Below are 19,304 nucleotides of genomic sequence, written 5' to 3' on the forward strand. Positions count from 1 at the left end.
GAGTGTAGTCCCATAGGGGTTTCTTATGCATCAGCATACCAGAGGTTTACGGTGGCAGAGGTGATTTAGGCCAATCAAATCAGCATTGGCCAGTACAGCTGAGTCAGCATGGCAGGGGTATCTTCACTAGATATCGGGCTGGCACAGATTACCTCCCCCCGAAGGATGAAGAAATCAGGACACACATTATGGCACTGAGTATCACAATCTGGTTCCTTGTCTACTCTTTGGGCAGCACCACTACACATTGCCCCTTGCTTAGGGTTTGTGGCAAAGTCACAATTTAGTGATGGAGGGAAGAGGTATGGAGGTAGCACAGCCTAATGGATAGACCCACTGGGACCATTATACTTAGACTTTTGTAAGGTATTTGACTTGGTACTGCACAACATTTTGTTTAAAAAACTAGAACACTATTAAATTAATACAGCACACATTAAATGGATTAACCACTGGATAACAGATAGGTCTCAAAGTGTAACTGTAAATAGGGTATCATTATTGGGCAAGTCCATTTTTATTGGGGTACCACAGAGTTCTGTTTTTGACCCAATGTTATTTAACATTTTTATCAATGTAGAAAAACATCAGATCTTCACAGATAAAGGTTTGTAGAGGATACAAAAATTGGAGGAGTGGTACATAAAGAAGAGGAAAGGTCACTGATTCAGAGCAATCTGGATTGGTTGGTAAACTGGGCACAAGCAAACAATATGTGTTCTAATATGACTAAAAGTAAATGCATACATCTGGGAACAAAGAATGTAGGCCATACTTACAGGACAGGGACTCTATCCTTGGAAGCAGTGGCTCCGAAAAAGAGTTGAGGGTCGTGTTGGATAATGAGCTAAACATGAGCTCTCAATGTGACTCTCTGGCCAAAAGAGCTAATGTGAGCCTGGGATACATAAACAGGGGAACCTTGCATAGGAGTAGAGAGGTTATTTTACCTCTGTATTTTTTTCACTGATGTGACCCTGCTGGAATACTGTGCCCAGTTCTGGTGCCCACAATTCAAGAAGGATGTTGATAAATTGGAGAGGGTTCAGAGAAGAGCCACGAGAATAAGTAAAGGATTAGAAAATATGCCTTACTGTGATAGACTCATGGAACTCAATGTATTTATCTTAACAAAGAGAAACGGTTGATGACCGTTTATAAGTACCTGTGTGGGATACAAATATTTAATAATGGACACTTCAGTCTAGCACAGAAACATGTAACATGTCTGGAAGTTGAAGCTGGACAAATTCAGACTGGAAATAAAATGTAAATTTTTAACAGTGAGAGCAATTAACCATTGGAACAATTTACCAAGGATTGTGGTAAATTCTCTATCACTGACAATTTTTAAATCAAGATTGGATGTTTTTCTAAAATATCTGCTCTAGAAATTATTTTGGGGATGCTGTATGGCCTGTGCTATACAGGAGGTCAGATTAGATGATCATAATGGTTCCTTCTGATCTTAGAATTTATGAATCTATGAAATCTCTTTTGCTGGATTTCTGGGTGAACTTGGGCAAGTCACATCACCTTGCTGTGCCTCAGTTTTCCCATCTATGTAATGGGGATGATAGTGCTGACCTCCTTTGAAAAGTGCTTTGAGATCTATGGATGAAAAGTGCTATATAAGAGCTAGGTATATATATACCAGTGCCCATCTGAGACACACTCTGGAGAGGGTTGGCTTCATAATGTTCACCCTGGGGCCCAAAGATTTTAACTCTTCTGCTGTCCTTTGAATGGCAGAAAAGGTTGCACCTTGTGCTCACATAGTACTGAAAATATGAACTGCTGAGAGGAAAGTCCTTGCTGAGCTTGCTTCTGAGGGTTTGAAATGCACAGAATTAAATGATATTTTCACATCTACTCTCTGTACATTTTAAAATATAATTAAGTTTGTTGCATAATATTGTACCTGAAGCAGATTAGACATTTGATATCAAAACCTCATTTAAATAAAAAAAGATAAAACTGGCAGCAGTTAATGTTTCAAACACCTTTGTAGATAAAAGGAGCAGTAGTTGTTTAGCTTAGATCTAGATCAAAGCTGTTTGAGGTGGTCTGCTGAGGTTTGATATTTTTAAAAAATAAGTGGTCAAAGCCAGGTCTTTGTTGGCATGAATTTAGTACTGGAGTCATAGCCCTTAAGAGAGAGGCCTATGGTTATTAAGAAAATAGATACATGTCTTGATCTGAAAACCCTAACAGATTTTAGCAGGCTTTGGATCGAGGCTATAATGTGGGAGACACTGGCAATGCAAGCTACTTTCATGATGTATTTTCTTGTATCCAGAGCCTGTGAACCGTGTTTGATGTTCACACTTTTTAGGGGCTTTGGGAAACAAAGTTGACATGGGCAGAAACTGCAGCTGGATACCAATTATGGCTGAGGAGTCATTTAAGCCTCATCAATCTCATTACTTTTTTTTTTTTTTTTTGCATTTTGGAAGCTACATTAGCTCGAAGGATATTCAATAGTACCAGTTTCTCAAGGGAAAGGGGTAATAGTTAGAAAATAATTAAGAGAGTAGAAACCGGTCAGATAAACATTTTCTTAGCTAAAAACATTCTTCCAAGTCACTGTGCCATATCTTGGTCTCATTAAAATCAATGGCAGAATTCTCATTGACTAAAATTAGACTGGATTTGCCACACCTAAAGGCAGTAGGTGGCCCAGTTGGGGTACTGATATACTGAAAGACACGTGCCAAGCACACGATACATCTCCCATAATAAGGTAGAATTGATCATGGTGGGCTGCAGGGCTCCTCTAAGCTGGAGCAACTTGCTGTCTCATTTTCTGGTGAGTAGCACTTGGTGCCGAATCACATACATGGTGTCAAGTATCAGAGGGGTAGCCGTGTTAGTCTGAATCTGTAAAAAGCAACAGAGGGTCCTGTGGCACCTTTGAGACTAACAGAAGTATTGGGAGCATAAGCTTTCGTGGGTAAGAACCTCACTTCTTCAGATGCAAGACATACATGGTGTTTTCTCCAGCATGCTAGGCAGATGTCATTTTAGTAAATGTCATGCATCATAACAGCATCTTCCCAAACATCCAGGACCTTCCTTTTCCCTTTTGTCTCTTTGCTGCTAAATGGAAGTGCTGGTTTTAGCTCTTTGCACTGTATTTAATCAATCAATGTACTATCACAGCAAGGCACCCAATTTTCCTCTGTGTTCTTCCTTTCAAAAATATTGTATAGCCAGAGGTTGGCTTATAAATGGGAATAACTCTAGCCCCCTCCCCTCCAGAAACCCCAATAAACCAGTGTGTATGCTACTGTGCACTTACACCACAGTAAATCAGGAGTTGCTAGAATCACTCCTATCAGAATTACTCCTGATATACTTCAGGGTAAGTGAGATTAGAATCAGACTCTATAAATCTACATCCTAAACAGCAGAACAATTATTTGTGATTCCTCAAAAGCCAGATTGTCCTCTTGAACAATGATTTGTAAATGAAAAGTTGTTTAATTTTAAAGAAAGGTGAATCTATTTTGGTAAATCTATTAAAAATGTGCTTCACTGCCTTCTGAGCATTACTTCATATTCATTCCTCACATTGTTTGTATTTTCATTGCTTTGACACTAAATGACACTAAAAATTCTTGCTGACAAATGCATGGGGAAATATGGTATTTCATTTTAGGGGGGAGGGTTAGCTCAGTGGTTTGAGTACTGGGCTGCTAAACCCAGCATTGTGAGTTCAATCCTTGAGGGGACCACTTAGGGATCTGGGGCAAAATCAGTACTTGGTCCTGCTAGTGAAGGCAGGGGGCTGGACTCAATGAACTTTCAGGGTCCCTTCCAGTTCTAGGGGATGGGATGGGATATTCTAGCAGTATCCTGGAGAAATGTGGCACAATGCAGTATAATAGCCTATATCTTTTCTCACTCTTTCAGCACTGTATAAATCAATACCTTCTCCTCCAAAAGCAATTAACATTATATTTTACTTAATCTTTTCCTTTGGTTATGAGTTTGTAACTGTGTTTTACTTTATTATTTTTCCCCATTTGTTGTATACAACCGCACAGGATTCTCAAAATAACCATAAGATCCATGTGATGACTCAATTTTATCTGTGTAAGTGGCAACAAGCCAAATGATTGTGGTTTTCTTGCTGTGAAAATGATGTGGTTTTAAGATTTTTACTCATTGATTTTAGTGTGACATTAAGTATTCTGGAACTTGATCTGTTAAGAACCTTTTCCTTCCGTAGTTCAAGGGCTGGATTTTGAAACCCATACACTGGTGAGAAGTTGACCTAATTGGGGTTACTCATGTGAGTGACTACTCACCAATGTAAATGCGGAGTTCACAATCTGGCCCTAATTGGAGAGCTGACTACTGTTCTATGCTCTGAGCTCCCCTGTTTAACTCAATGGTATGTTCAGTGTAAACATTCTGACCTAAAAGAGCTCATTGTAACCAAATAAGATTTCTCATTTGATGAGGTTATGGTCTCCAAATAATTAATTGGGGGGCTTGATCCTGCATAGTGATTACTACTGGAAATTGAATGGGGCAGCTCATGGCATTACGCTCCATAGTAAGTCTTTGCAGGATCAGGCCTTAGGACAATTAGAACAGACACATATAATAATGGATACATTTAGGACAGAATTCTGTTCACCACAGACTCAGATTTCCTCCACCCCCGATAGTGAGTTACTTATCTTCCCCCCATGCACACACATCATCACCCTCCTTCTGGTGAAAAGTGGGTAAGCAGAATTCATGCCTGAACTTGTAAATTTCCAAGATAATTTATCAAGGCTAATTTCAGACATTTTGAGTTAGACCTTCACTTGGTGTAAATTGGCCCAACTTCATTGATATGGTCCTCTCTTTTTTTATTTTTGTAATGACAGAATACAAACAATGGCCCAGCATTTACACATCTCTCCCACAAAGTTAGGCCATTTCTTACCACATTTCTTACCACAGACACTCAGTAGCTGTTTGCCAGCAAGCTGGGAACGTCAGCTTAGCCTAATTCACAGATGTTAGTTCACCAGGAAATGTCTGATACATAGAATGGTGATTTCTTTAATACATTGGCCAGTGTGCATGTATTTTGATGTTCTTAAAATCTTTCACTATCATGCAACCCAGACAAAGCATTTTATGCAGTGTGCATGAGCAGTCAGAAGGGCATTCAGCTGCCAACTTAGTCATATAGGTAAGCTGATGGCATCATAACATTCATTAATCTTATCAGTGTGCAGTGAAAGGTGTTTGGTAATGTAATGTACCAAAGACCATGTAAAACAGATTTTCCGAATGTCACATCAAATCATGCACTTTAAGTTAAAAGCTGGGTCACTTAGCAACAGTAATTCACCCTATGCTGTTTTGCTATCCTAGGAATGCAGGTACTGGAATGGAATGGCATCCCCTTGACTGCAAGAACTTATGAAGAAGTCCAGAGTATCATTAGTCAACAGAATGGGGAAGCAGAAATATGTGTAAGACTGTGAGTTTTTCCCCATCTTTCTGTTTCCATTTTTTTTGGCTTTTCATGGCTTTTTTTGATTTACAATTGTTAAGGTGGAACCTTTGCTAGCCTTGAGGATTTGTACCGGTATAAATAACTAGAAAAAGGGTTCAGTGTTACTTTTGGAGGTTTATTTGTTTCATACTAAATCATTAAAAATACAACAAAGGGATGAGTTAAAAGAGATTTTTAGCTAATTATGTTTTTATCCATAATGATGTCTCCCTTTCTAGGACAAATTCTCCTCTCATTACACAGGTACAATCCCATTGAATTCAGTGGGGTTGGCCAGTGTAAGGAGATAAGAATTTAGTCTTCCCATGACTTCTGTTGAAACATGTTATATTAGGATGGAAGCTGTAACTCATCTAAACACCATGAGAAATGTATGTATTTCAATATAATCTTACATTCGATCCATTAAAGATTTCACCTTAAAAGAATCATTTTTCTCAGCACATTTGACTTTAACGGCATTGCAAATTTGTATCAGCTAAGAAGGGGCCATGCTTGGGAGCTGCTTTCTGTCATTAATCACGTCTCATTTATCGACTTAATAAAATAACGAGGGTATAAGGAAAGAGTTTCTTTTGTCTCAGGCTTCTCATTGCTTTCTTTAGGGACCTCAACATGCTCTCAGATTCTGAGAATCCCCAGCATTTGGAACTGCATGACCCAGTAAAGGCTGGTAGGTGAAAGCAGATTGCTTTCAAATGTATGGACTGGATGGCCATAAGCACCACAGCTGAAAATTATGAATGATATAGGCAAAGCTTATAAGCACATAGCAGAAACTCGTGAAACGTCTGGTATGTGACTTTATTTCCTAAATTGCTTACAAAGAAATGTTCTCTGCTCTGATTAGCTTATGAAGTCTTCCATTCCAGACTTTGGAGTCTCTTTCGTGCTCATATCCTTTCTTAGTTCTTTTTCTTTTTGCATGAATTTGCTCAGCGGTGACTTGAATTTATTACTCAGTTATTGAAACAAAAGATTTTGGACGAACTGTTGTTATACCAAAGTACGGGTTCTTAACAAAACTGGAAGAGTTCTAGAAACTATAGCCATGGGGCCAGGTCCTCAGCTGGTGTAAATCAGCAGCAGAGGCTCTGGCTAATTATCAGCCGAGGATCCGGCCAATCATCTCTAACCTGACTGTAACAAAAGCGAACTTCCCTGGCTGGCTAAAGAAGATTCCTCCTAAAGGATTTATGCGGTAGCTGGGGTGTGATGACTTGGTGTTGAGTGGGTGGAGAAGGGAACCTATTGTTTTCAAGTTCTTTTTGCACTGAAATTTGGAGTCAGATCTTCAATTAGTGGAAATGAAAGCAGGCAATCTGACAACTTTGTTTATTTATTTAGTGTGTCGACCCACAGCTGGAATAGCCAGAGGACTGAATGGTTTAGCAATTATCAATGTAAAGCTCTTTTACCTTAATCCAGTAGACAAGGCGAAGTCCCCAGGGGTCGATCCTAAGCAGCTGGCTGCGGAGCTCCAAAAGGTTTCCCTACAGCAGTCCCCTTTGGTTGCTTCCTCAGCAGTGGAGAAGGGATCTCATGTCCATTCTGGCACTCCCTCTGCCAGCTCCAGTGCTGTTCCCAGTCCCGGCCAGCCTGGTTCACCCTCAGTGAGCAAAAAACGACACAGCAGCAAGGTAAGATGCTTTCACTTGTGATACGCTTCTCAGTTGTCCAGTGAGTAAAACGTGGACACAAGAAGTGAGTAATTATCTACCTACATGACCTCTCCACTGTAGCAACAGAGGGACTCACACATGTAAATGAATTTACCCTCACCACACCCTCATGACAGAGAAGAATATTATTGTTCCTATTTTATAGGTGGGGAACTGAGGTACAAAAATGATGTGACTTACCCAAGATCACACAGGAAGTCTGTGACAGAGCCAGGAATTGAACCAAGATATCTTTAGTCCAATTTGAGTGCTTTAGCAAAAAGATTGTCTTGCTCATCCTTCCTCTGGTCTTTCATGTGCATCCTGTCTACTCTGTGGTGAAATAGCGGCTTTAGTGAAGCCAGAACTCCCATGGACTCATTTGGTATGTCTACACTGCAATTAAAAACCCGTGGTCGGCCCATGCCAGCTGACTTGGGCTAATGGGAGTTGGGCTAAAGGCTGTTTAACTTCAGTGTAGATGTTCAGGGTTGGGCTGGGACCTGGGCTGGAAGACCCTGCAAGATGGGTGAGGTGCAGCCCGAGCCTGAATGTCTACACTGCAGTTGAACTTCTCCTTGGCCCGAACCCTGCAAACCTGAGTCATCTTGCAGGGGCCAGCTACGGTTATCTAACTGCAGTTAGATGGGTGAAGGTATCTAACTGTGTTTTTCTGGGTGAAGGTATCTTCAGGTATCTAACGCAGGTATCTAAGTGCGTTTTTCTGGGTGAAGTCCTGGCCCCAATGGGTACGTCATTGGGGCCAGGACTTCACCCAGAAAAACGCAGGGGGAGACTATCTATGCCGTGCACAGTGCTGAGGCAGATACTGATATTATAAAGAATAAATAATCATAGTGGCAGTACTGATAAGAATTGCTTTGAGTGCCAGGAAGAGAGTAAACAACGACCTTAACATCAAGCTTTGCCTTTCTCACTAAACAACAGTATGAGTTAGTTATTAACTGTATCCTCAGATCTTCTTTGTCAAATATTGTCCATTTCTCAGCTGAACTGCTTTATGCCTGGGGTACCAAACACATATTCAAAAGGCATTAGCAATATTTTTCAATGGGAAGTTGGGAAAAAAGGGCTATAAAGTTATGCATCACTTCTCTACATTTTCATCAAAAGATTTGTTGCCTGCAATAGAAATCAATGTTGCAAAGATCGCACTCCTTGTGCAATTTGTAAGGAAGAGCGCTCAAATCTTTTCTAAAGGAAGCTATTAGGATAGTGAAAAGCTGAACATTAAGGAGAGTTCCAAATGTGAAAGTAATGCACTTCCTATCTACTTAATTATCTATATTTAGAGCTCTGTATAGGATTTTATAAGGTCTCCCATTATTTTTATTGTTATTTATTTATTTATTTGTACTGTGGTAGCACCTAGGAACACCAGGCATGAGCCAGGACCCCATTGTGCTAGGTGCTGTACAAACACAGAAACAAGATGGTCCCTTCCCCAAAGAGCTTACAATCTAAGTAAATCATTGTGGAGCTAAGTACCTTCCATGAGAGGTAAAGACAAGAATCTCAGACTTATAATCAGGATTTTTTAGAGAGTTGCTGTGGGAAAGTGAAATAGGTTATGCTTTTAATGATGCTCCTTTATGTTTTATGTGAGTTCCACAGTCTTGATCCAGATCCTGAGAAAATTGTGTGTCTTTTAGACCCTTCCTCTATTTGTTAGCCACTTTAGTTCGGGTGTAAATTATTGTCCTTAAGGGAAGAGGAATAAATATAGTAGGAGGTCAAACTTTTACTGAGGGGACCTGGTCAGAAATCCCATAGATGGGTTAAACATAAGCTAGTTCATGCCAATAAGGTACATATTAAACACATAATGTTTCACAGAGGAAAAGCAATCCAATATGCATTATTGTTTTATAAATGTACTTAAAAATTAAGTAAAATGGATCTTGGCATTCAAATTAAGAAGATTAAGTAATTAAAAACCTCTCTTTTTCTGTAAATCATATCAAAAGTATATATTCCCTATATAATAATCATTCCTACATGTTCATAACTGTACTGAGATCTGTTAGATCACAGTATTATAACTTATTCAATTTGGAGCTCCCTTCTACTTTTGATTTACGACATAAGCAGTCAGACTACAATCTTAATCCATCACATTTGCAAAAGTTTCATGATGGCTTAAATGTTTCAAAGTGCCTAGGTCTTCCTTTTGGTAGTAGATAAAATCTTCTGCTTAAAGGTTTTTGTATAGCACATTTGATGTACTTCAAAAATGATGTAGGAGTCTCTTTGATATCCTGTAATGCAGATTCCCTCACATTTAATACTTTGTCCCATTACCATAGAGAGTGATAGAGCATAACATCAGAGCCTGGCATTACAAGAGCTCCCCATCACAATAATGACAACCTTCCCTAGGAAGTGTGACAGCATTACAAAGCACCAGTTCTTCTATGGAAAAAGAAATGTAACAAAAGAATTTGAATGATGATGCGGAGAAGGGAGTTAGCATTTTGAGCCATGAATGGGTTATGTCCTGTACAAGTCTGTTTCTTTTCTAAACATGATGCACGATCATGTTGCAGTTCAGATTACATGCCGGATACTAGGCATCTGGCTACAAAATGTCCTTCAGGAACAATTTTCTTTGCCTCTTAAAGAAGAATAGGCTGCCTTTCTAAGTCCTTAGGGTTCCTAACTCCCTCTGAAGCAGCAGTGAGTTGCTTTTCCTTCTGCCAAATTAATCTTTAAAAATGCCCTGATTCAGCAACATACTTAATCATGTGCCTCACTTTAAGCATGCGGTCAGTCCCACCGAGTAACATTTCAATCAACTGACTTAACAAAACCCTAGTTGAATATTTAAATTGAAATGTGTGCTTAAGTGTTTTGCTGAATTGGAGCATAAAGAATGAATAAGGATCATTTTAAAAGGCTGTAAAATTGTTAAAGCTTAACAGAGGAATTTACAATTTTCCATATAGTGTATGTGTATTTTTGCAAATACACATTATGGAGCCCCAGTGACTTCTTGGTTAAAAGGTGTAAATAGCTTTGCATTATAAGTTCAGTTTGGAAAACCGCAGAGCCCCTGCTTTCAGCCTAAAGTTTATCAGATGGTGTTTGCTGACAGAAGATACATTTTCTTTTTACCCAATATTTGTGATAAATCAGCTGTGGCATTTTTGAGTTTCTAAGTTTTGAAAAATAAGGCTGCATCCACCCTAGAATATCTTGTATCTGTTTTCCAGCAGCAGTGTAGTCCAGTTAACTAATGATACCAGTCTTGTCAGCTCCAGTATAGACAGACTTCATCCTTTTTAACCACCATCTCATGAAAACCTGCCCTGAGCTATCAACAAGTAACATTTATCCCTTTGCTAAGGGCCAGGACAAGCCTGCAGGGGCGGCTCTATGTATTTTGCTGCCCCAAGCACGGCAGTCAGGCAGCCTTCAGTGGCATGCCTGTGGCAGGTCCACTGGTAACGCGGATTCGGCGGCATGCCTGCGGGAGATCCGCTGGTCCCGTGCCTTCGGCGTACCCACCGCCGAAGCCGCCGGACCGGCGGACCTCCCGCAGGCATGCCGCCGAAGGTAGCCTGACTGCTGCTCTCACGGCGACCGGCAGGCTGCCCCCCGTGGCTTCCCGCCCCAGGCACGCGCTTGGTGCGCTGGTGCCTGGAGCCGCCCCTGCAAGCCCGTGAACTGACAGAAGCTGGGATTGAATGACAGGGGATGGATCTCTCAATAATTTCCTCTTTCTGCTCATTCCCTCTGAAGCATCTAGCACTGGACACTGTTGAAGACAGGATACTGGGCTAGATGGACCATTGGTCTGCCCAGTATGGCTGTTCTTATGTTCTTATGAACAATTTAAGCCCTGTTGTGAAGGCTTAAATGGGATTTAAATGATGCATAGGCCATGAATTAAGAAGTGAATTTTAGTCAATAGTGTCTTTGAGTATTTTTTTCAAAGGTTGAGTGGCTAATTTTAGGGTTGTTTGCTATCAATATTTGCAACTTGGACAATTCAGTTGGGACTTGGAACAGTTTACAAACTCACATGTCTAGTATAGTTTAGCAGCTGTCAGCTGACTTGCTCAGATTAAAGGAGTTTGTAAGGTCTTGAGTAGCAACGGTCAGAAATTTTTTACTGAAATGTTTTTTTGTCAGAAAGTGCAATTTTGAAAAAAAGCAAAGTTTTTCCATGGAATTTTTTCCCTGGATTTTTTTCTTTATTTTCCATTGGGAAAAATCTAAATGAAATATTTCAGGTAAGTTTGACCTGAATCAAAATACTTCCATTTGTTGAGCTGACCTGAAACATTTTGTTTTCAGTCAGTTCAACATTAAACCGCATCTGCCGATGGTGCCGTGGTGCCTCCTGGGAATTGTAGTGCAGGTGCTTCATATCCTGTTCTCTCCTATGGGCTAGGCTCCTTGTGGGTGGACTACATTTCCCTTGATGCACTCCTCCCTCCCTCTGACTGAGCTATGTGGGGCATTGTGGGAGTCCCATCACTGCAGTGCATCATGGGAGCTGTAGTCGGCACAGGGGGGATGTTAGGAGAAGTCTGGTAAGAAAAGCAGATTTTTGACAGTTGGACCAGGACTCTGGTAAGGAAAGCCTGTACATATCTCTGTTGGGGAGTTCAGATAGGTAGGAGAATGGGAACTTACAAATTCTCCTGGTTGGGGAGGAGGGTTTTGTGGCCTTGTGGAGGGGACAGAGCACATTGCCATAGATGTGACATGGTCCATTTAAAAATAGATTCATCCCTACGTATCTCGGGTGTATCCACATGGCGAGCTAGTCCTCCAAGTCTGCTTAGTGGGTCAACCTCTACCAGGTATTAGATCTTACTCAGAAGCTGTAATGCCTTTAGCTCTTCCATTGCCCTTTAATCACTTCTCTGAGAGAAGGAAGTTAGTGCAACAAGGAGCATCAGTAACTCCCATGCACATTTCTGCTAGGAATCTACTGTTTTTTTTTGTGGGGACCATGCCTCAAAGAGAATAAACTCCCCATTCTCTGCCATCCATATGGATTGTGACACATGTGCGTTACTCTCCCACTTCTTCATGTCATGTCTGCTTCGTACCCGTCTTCCAGCCCCTTTGTTCCCATCTTCACCGTGCAGCACAGGGAAGCAGAGTTCTACATAATGAGGCACTATGGCCATGGATTAAATTCAATGTAAGCAAATTCAAGGCCGATGCACATTGAAAGGAAAACTTCATAATAGTTTGTACTCACTCGTGGATTCCGAAATAGCTGCAACATTTAAAGATAAAGACCTAGGAGTCAAGATAGACAGTGTAGGCACTGGCAGTCCAAAGATCAAGTAAGAGATTAGGCTGCATTAAGAATGCAGAAAACAATATAGAAAATATGATTATGTCTTTATATAAATTGATGGTTTGTCCCTAGCCTGAATATTTCATTTACTTTTGGTAACCTCATTTCAAAAAGAGCACTGCAGAAATAAAAAAGGCCAAACAGGGCACTGAAAGCAACTAGAGACAAGGAGATTCTTCGAAAAAGATTAGGATTCATTTCACTGTCCGTGTAAACATGTGTAACAGAAATCAGTGGAGTTAGACCCACTTATGTCATCAGCAAATTTGGCCTCAGACTGTTTAGCTTGTAAAGAAGATGAGTAAGAGGAGACATATTAGGAGATAGCATAGGAGTATAACATTAAAAATAGTTGAGAAGCCCATTTATTATCATAAAAAATACCTAGCCAGATCTCAGAACCCTTTACAAAGGAGGCATCATTACCCACATGTTACATATGGGGAAACTGAGGCACGGGCAGGCGAAGTAAGTTGCCTGTGGTCATCTAGTAATCCAGTGAGAGAGCTGAGGCTAGAACTCAGGTCTCCAGAGTCATATTTAACAGTCTGATTTAACTAGTCTCCTAATAAAATTACAAGGAGAAACTTGATGAAATGTGTAGACAATAAACTTACAAATTCCTGTTAAAGAATGTTTTATGTAACGTAGAATTAATTTTATAATTGTCCCCCAGGGCAATGAGTCCAATCGCTTTGTAAGAGTCTAAAAAGGATTAGACACAGACCAGATGCATGGCAGTAGTCTCTGCTGATGCACTAGCCATAGGAGAAAAATTACCAGGGTCACCAATTCTCAATACTCTCCTAACACACAACCATCTGGGAGCAGGAAGGTGTGTTTCTCCATGGCACTTATTCATGTGACATTAATGTGGCAGGAGAGGGTGGGGTATTCCTCCAAACACTGTGTACAAGCCAGCGTCAAAAAAGAATTCCTATGTTCCTATTAGAGATTGCCCTTAACTACAACATTTGGATATAGGGGTTGGGTTCATCTCCAGTTCCTGCAGAATTTTACGATATTTATTGGTTGAATACATTGGGCCAGTTTGTGCCTATCCCTTGTGCAGAGGTGGTGGAAGAGCACAAAGAGGTTTTTCCTTCACCCACTCCCTAGGTGAGTCACCCTGAGCGAGGTCCAGCAGCAATTACAGTCCTTACTAGAGCTGGGTGGGGAAATGTAGTTCTGTTTTTTTGGAGGATTTTGATATTTCAAAATTTGGTTTCATTCCGATTCAAGATTTTCTGCAAAAGGGAGCAAAGCCCTGGCTCCAGGGCAGTCTGCCTGGTGGGCTGACTGGGTACCAGGGATCTTAGGAGCTCAGGTTACCAAGGAGCCAGGATCTTGGCTCCCTGCCAGATGTGCTGCTGAGGATCTGGGTGTGACTCGTGAGAGTTGGCAGGAAACAAGGCAGGGTTTAGTCAGAATCCTGTCTGTTCCCACTGAAATTGAACCGTTTCTGCAGAACCTTTTGATTTTGACAAATTGCAAATTCCAGCAAAACAGTATGGCATCTGAATTTTTCCAACCAGCGCTAATTCCTACACACAAGGAGACTAGGGAACTGCTCCCATTTAGTGCACCCAGGGAGGAAAGGACACCGCACTACCCTTAAGCGTGGTTCAACATACGCACAACCCAGAGCTCCAGCCCCTGCTCTAGGTCTCATCTTGAACTGTTGCTTTTCAATGCATTGTCAAATTCTTTGATCCTTTGAGGACTGCAGTAGCCACGAGACGTATTTTACAGCATGACCTGGCAGGTTGCAATTCACATCTGCATGTTAGAAGGAGGTCAATCAGGGCGGGGGGGAGCTGCTGCAGGGCTCCCCACAGATCACCTCTCCTATGCCCCCCTCCCCGAGCATGCCATCGCTGCTCCACTTCTCCCACCTCCCAGGTTTGTGGCACCAATCACCTGTTTGGCGCTGCAAGCCTGGGAGGGGAGGAGAATTAGAGCTGGGGCGGCGTGCTCGGGGAGGAGGCGGAGCAGAGGTGAGCTGGGGTGGGGAGCTGCCACACGGCTCCCTGGGGGGAGCTGCCACGGGGGGGCGCCTCAGGGCAGGAGGGGGAGCTGCCGGGGGGGGGGGCCTCAGGGCAGGGGGGAGAGCTGCCGGGGGGGGGGCGCCTCAGGGCAGGGGGGGGACCTGCCGGGGGGGGGGCGCCTCAGGGCGGAGCGGGGGGCGGGGAGCTGCTGGAGGGCTGGGGCGGAGGGGCGCAAGGTGGAAGTTTCGCCTAGGGCACGAAATTTCCTTGCACCGGCCCTGTGAAACAGGATATCAAACAAATGGTGAAATTGATCTTAAACTGAAGAAACATAATTATCTAAGGACTCTTTTGTCCTTGTCAGCAATTCATGGACCTCAAAAAAAGAGAATAAATAGGAAGAGGCAAGGATATACAGAGATTTGAAGAAGGGGACCAGAAGCTTAAATTTGATGTGATAGTAGATGGGGAGCCAGTGAAAGGATTCAAAGAGGGGAGTGACATGAACAAGTTGATGGGCAAGGATGATGATACTTAAGAATCAATGAATGAACTATAAACAGAAGCTGATTTGGAAGTGTATCATCCACTTGAAAATTCACTCACTTTCATCCTCTCCTCCGTGATCATCCAAGAAATTATGAGAAAATAATTGGCTTTGACCTAAAGTAGGTTAATCCGTGCATTTCTACAGAAATACAGCTGTGTCGTCTCTGCAAAGTCAATTAGGCCTGGTCTACACCTAAAAATTAGATTGACACAGCTACCTCACTCAGAGCTGTGAAAAATTTCACACCCTGTGTGACATAGTTAGGTCAACCTATCCTCTACTGTAGACACAGCTAGGTGGATGGAAGAATTTTTCCATCGATCTAGCTACCACCTTTTGGAGAGATGGATTAACTACCTTTGCCTCTTCTTTTCATGTCAGAAGTATCTACAGTACAGCGACACAGCTGCAGCGCCATAGCTCCGCTGCTGTAGTGTAGATTTACCCTTAATCTCTGTGCTCCAGTTCCCCCTCTGTAAAATGAGAATCATGCTACATTCTTTCCCTCCTGAATGTTGTCTGTCTTATCTGTTTAGACTGTAAACAATTTGGGGCTGAGACTGTTTCGTGCTCAGTGTTTGTACGATACCTAGCATAAAGATCTCCAGTGAGGTCACTAGGTGCCAATAATAATAAATAATTATAATAAATAATAAATTAATAACTGGAGTCAGAAGAAAAGTGCCTTTCTAAGGTAAATGATAGATAGAGCAGTGTGAACAGAGCTTTGTAAAAATGTTACCACTGAAAGACTATTATGTTTAATCTATGTGTCTCTATATATTTTTTCATCTGGCAGCCCACTGAAGCCACAAAGTCCACATCCCATCCAATCACTGGAGAAATTCAGGTAAATACATACAACATTTATTGCAGCTAAATGTGTTTAGGTTTAGAATGAGTTTTCAGAAGGGAACCTGTGCTGTGTGATTTGGGCTGATTCTGAGGTAATTTGGACCCCTTGAAATGTCACTAAAGCCAATGGAATGACGTGGGGTTTAATCAGTGCCAGATTTGGACCTCTGACGTTATTATCAGTGTGTGCAATACAAAATCAATCGACAGTGGCATGGGAATTCCTACCGCTCTCAAAAGGGCTACAAAATAAATGGAACGTGATTCCAATCTGTAATCCTTGGACACTCGCTGTGATTCACTTCAGAAGATCTGACACTGAATAATATTGAAGGGTCCTTCAAATATAGAAGCAAAGTTATGGATTTTCCAAGATGCAGTTCAATTTTTTCCATGCAGTGCCGAGTAGCTGAATATATCTGATTTGAATTGACCTCAGTGGTGGTTTAAAAATAAAAAGTTCACTAAACTCTGGAAATGAAAGTTTGGGGGGCATAGAAAATGCTGCTGATGGGATTGCCTCCCAGTTCCATGTGAGCTCTTATTTCAGGGTCACCTTACTCAAATGCGAGTCCCACTGACTTCAAAGTGCAGGTGGGCCCCCACAGAGTGGGTAAGCTCCCAACCTCATGGCTGGAAGCCCTTTCTGCTGCTGCTAGGGAGCTGGGGAAAGTAGCTGGTAGCACCTTTCCTTCTCTGTCTTCATCTGTCCCCTTAGTCCACTTCCTACAGTGGCTCGGAGAGCCAGGTGTCTGTGGTTTAAAGCAGGACATCCTAGGGGAATAGCTGGCTCTGGCAGCCTCTTTTGTTAACTGTTAGCAGATATGGTATAAGGAGCAGAGACACTGATAGTTTGTGGATACAGGCCAGCTCTACCAGAGGTGCAGAGTGAAGAAAATGACAGCACCACCAGAGACATGGGGGAATGAAGAATGGAGCCAAGAGAGTCTTGTAGAGTCAAGAGAAGATGACACAAGTTAGGATGGACATTTAGGGTGTGTGGGGAAAAGCGCATTTCAAATTATGGGGAAGGTGCACTTTGAACCTGTGTGAGTGAATATTGGCTACTCCCCTGACTGATTGGGAACAATCCTGTACTGCCAACGGGATAGACTGAGATGGCTTATGGTTGTGAGTGCATAAGACTGACTGATGGAGCCCACACCACCATGCTGGTTGTAGACTTTGTACCTGAGATCTCTAGTGTAAGAGCTAAAGCTGTTGGCCAGGTCATTCTCCTTTTTTGTGGAGACACGAACAATCATTTTAGCAGGAAGCAGAAACTGTTTCTGTGCTCCCAATTCACTGAAAGATTAAATCATCTGTTGAAATGAGCCACTTGTCAGGTAAATGTGAATAGGTGTTGCTGCATTTAATAGACATTTATGCAAAGGAGTTCAGGGGAAAATTGAATTCTTTAGTAAGCAAAGGAAAAAATAATCCTCAAGTATTTTAATGCCCTCTCTAGCTTCAAATCAACTATGACAAGCACCTTGGCAATCTTATCATCCACATTCTTCAAGCAAGAAACCTTGCTCCACGAGACAACAATGGCTATTCTGACCCTTTCGTTAAAGTCTATCTACTTCCAGGGAGAGGGTAAGTGGAGAGGAAATTTCAGCTTGAACTCTGTTGCTTTTCATTTGTCTTTGATGCCAGTCCTGAATAACAGAACTTAGATTAAAGCTTCAGAAAAGTTGTTTAGTATCAAGCAGCACTGAACATCTCTTTATTTTTTTAACAAGACACTGCAAATAAAGGGCCCAATTCTATTTCCTGTGAAATCCATGTGAGTTTTTTCATTGATTTCAATGGGATCCGAAGCAGGCCTGTAGATTTAATCTTTATTTTGAATTTTTATAGAATAGAAGTCACACACATGCACAGATTATGTTAAAATAACATTGTGGTCTGGTGAAACCTGCCAGATCCATGGAGTTCATAGTTCTCCTTAGGAATCTGTCTTTAACTCAGTAGCTCTGCCTGTTTTTTCTGTTTTTTCTGTGTTTGGGAGACTGTAATGAAGGACACTGCAAGGTGAGACTAGGGTGGAATTTCATCTATAGCTCACATTTTTTTTCTAGTTTTTGTGAATTTAAACCAAGATTTGCCATGTTTATTCCACATACAATAATTTCTCTATGATTGGTTTTAAAGGTACAGTGTAAATTTAAAAAGGAGAGCTATTAGACAGAAAACATCCCTTTCAGGGAGCATATGAGAGTTAAAATATTTGATAGGTTGGTACGTGGTGTTCCCCACTGAAGTGTTTGTGTAGTGTTTTATAATTTTTTTCACAGATCAGAAGGACTCCTTTGAACCATTAGTATAATGGCAAATCTATAATCAGGCTCCTTTCAAATGCATACTGCTGCCTGATAGACTATAATAACTTCGGTTTTAGGTCCTGATCTTGCAAGCAGTTACACATGTGCATAATAAGCAGTCCCACTGACTTAAATAGTGGAACTGCATAAATTTAAACACATGCATATGAACTTGCAGGAACAGGGCCTTATTTTGCAGTGGCACAATCTGCAGGGACCTGGGTGTGAGCAATCAATCTAATGATTAGAGTCAGGAGCCTGGAACCAAAGCCAGAGTCAGAATGAGGTTCTGAGCCAAAGATCAGAACCAGAGTTTGGTTCCAAGCCAAAGGTCAGTGCCAGAGTCTGGTGCCAAGCCAATGGTCAGAGACAGGAGTCAAGGCAGAAATCCAAGCTGGAGTCAGCATTAGGGCATAGGATCACAGACCTGGAGCAAGGCAGGAAAACAGGAACTGGGAACAGATGGGGGTCTGATTAACGAGAGCATGAATGAATGAGAAGGGAGAGCTCAGGAGTCACGCAAGCAGGCAGGGTATGTAGTAACAGTCAATCAAGGATTCACCTAGCTGCTCAGACACCTTCCTGTGCCTCTTTCTAGTTTATGTAGTGCATCCCAGCCAATCAGTAAGGCTAGACATCTCCCCCAATCAGGAGTTTTGTGGGTGGGGTCCTAGGTGAGCTATTTCTTCACTAACCCTCTTCTCAACTGGTTCAGGTGAGCTGCCAATGTCTTACAACTCACAGGCCCGGGTTTGAGACCTGTAATCTTTCATACAATCCTGTAAACTGTCATGCATGTGAATAATCCCATTGGCCCTAACAGAGTCTTAGGCCTTGAGCACATTAGTTAAAAACATATGTCTGACCTTTGTACTTAGAAGAGGCAAAAGCTGTTGGAGAATATTCGTTTCAGAGGCGTTATGTTCCTTTGGTATAGCTAGGTTTATTTTTTGAATCAAACCTTGATCGGCCATTGTCCCATCAAGTGGGTTCATGCCTTCCAGCTGCTTGTAAATTACATTTTAAAATTAACTATTTTATATAAATGACTTTTT

General features: G+C 41.7%; 1 protein-coding gene across 5 annotated transcripts in view; it reads left to right on the forward strand.

The window, feature by feature from the left end:
* Nucleotides 1-19,304, forward strand: part of PCLO (piccolo presynaptic cytomatrix protein) — a 522,605-nt gene that overhangs the window by 411,067 nt on the left and 92,234 nt on the right. For 4 of the 5 annotated variants that reach the window (XM_042859416.2, XM_042859418.2, XM_042859417.2 and 1 more), the window contains exons 11-15: nt 5,383-5,491; nt 6,133-6,200; nt 6,956-7,167; nt 15,867-15,917; nt 17,391-17,521. In XM_042859416.2, coding sequence (XP_042715350.2) covers nt 5,383-5,491; nt 6,133-6,200; nt 6,956-7,167; nt 15,867-15,917; nt 17,391-17,521 — 571 coding nt within the window. Of the gene's footprint in view, nt 1-5,382; nt 5,492-6,132; nt 6,201-6,955; nt 7,168-15,866; nt 15,918-17,390; nt 17,522-19,304 lie in introns of those variants that run through there. The other variant, XM_042859419.2, reaches the window with a different exon arrangement.

Source organism: Chrysemys picta, chromosome 1 (assembly GCF_011386835.1).
Source record: "Chrysemys picta bellii isolate R12L10 chromosome 1, ASM1138683v2, whole genome shotgun sequence".
In the NCBI taxonomy this organism is placed as follows: Eukaryota; Metazoa; Chordata; order Testudines; family Emydidae; genus Chrysemys; species Chrysemys picta.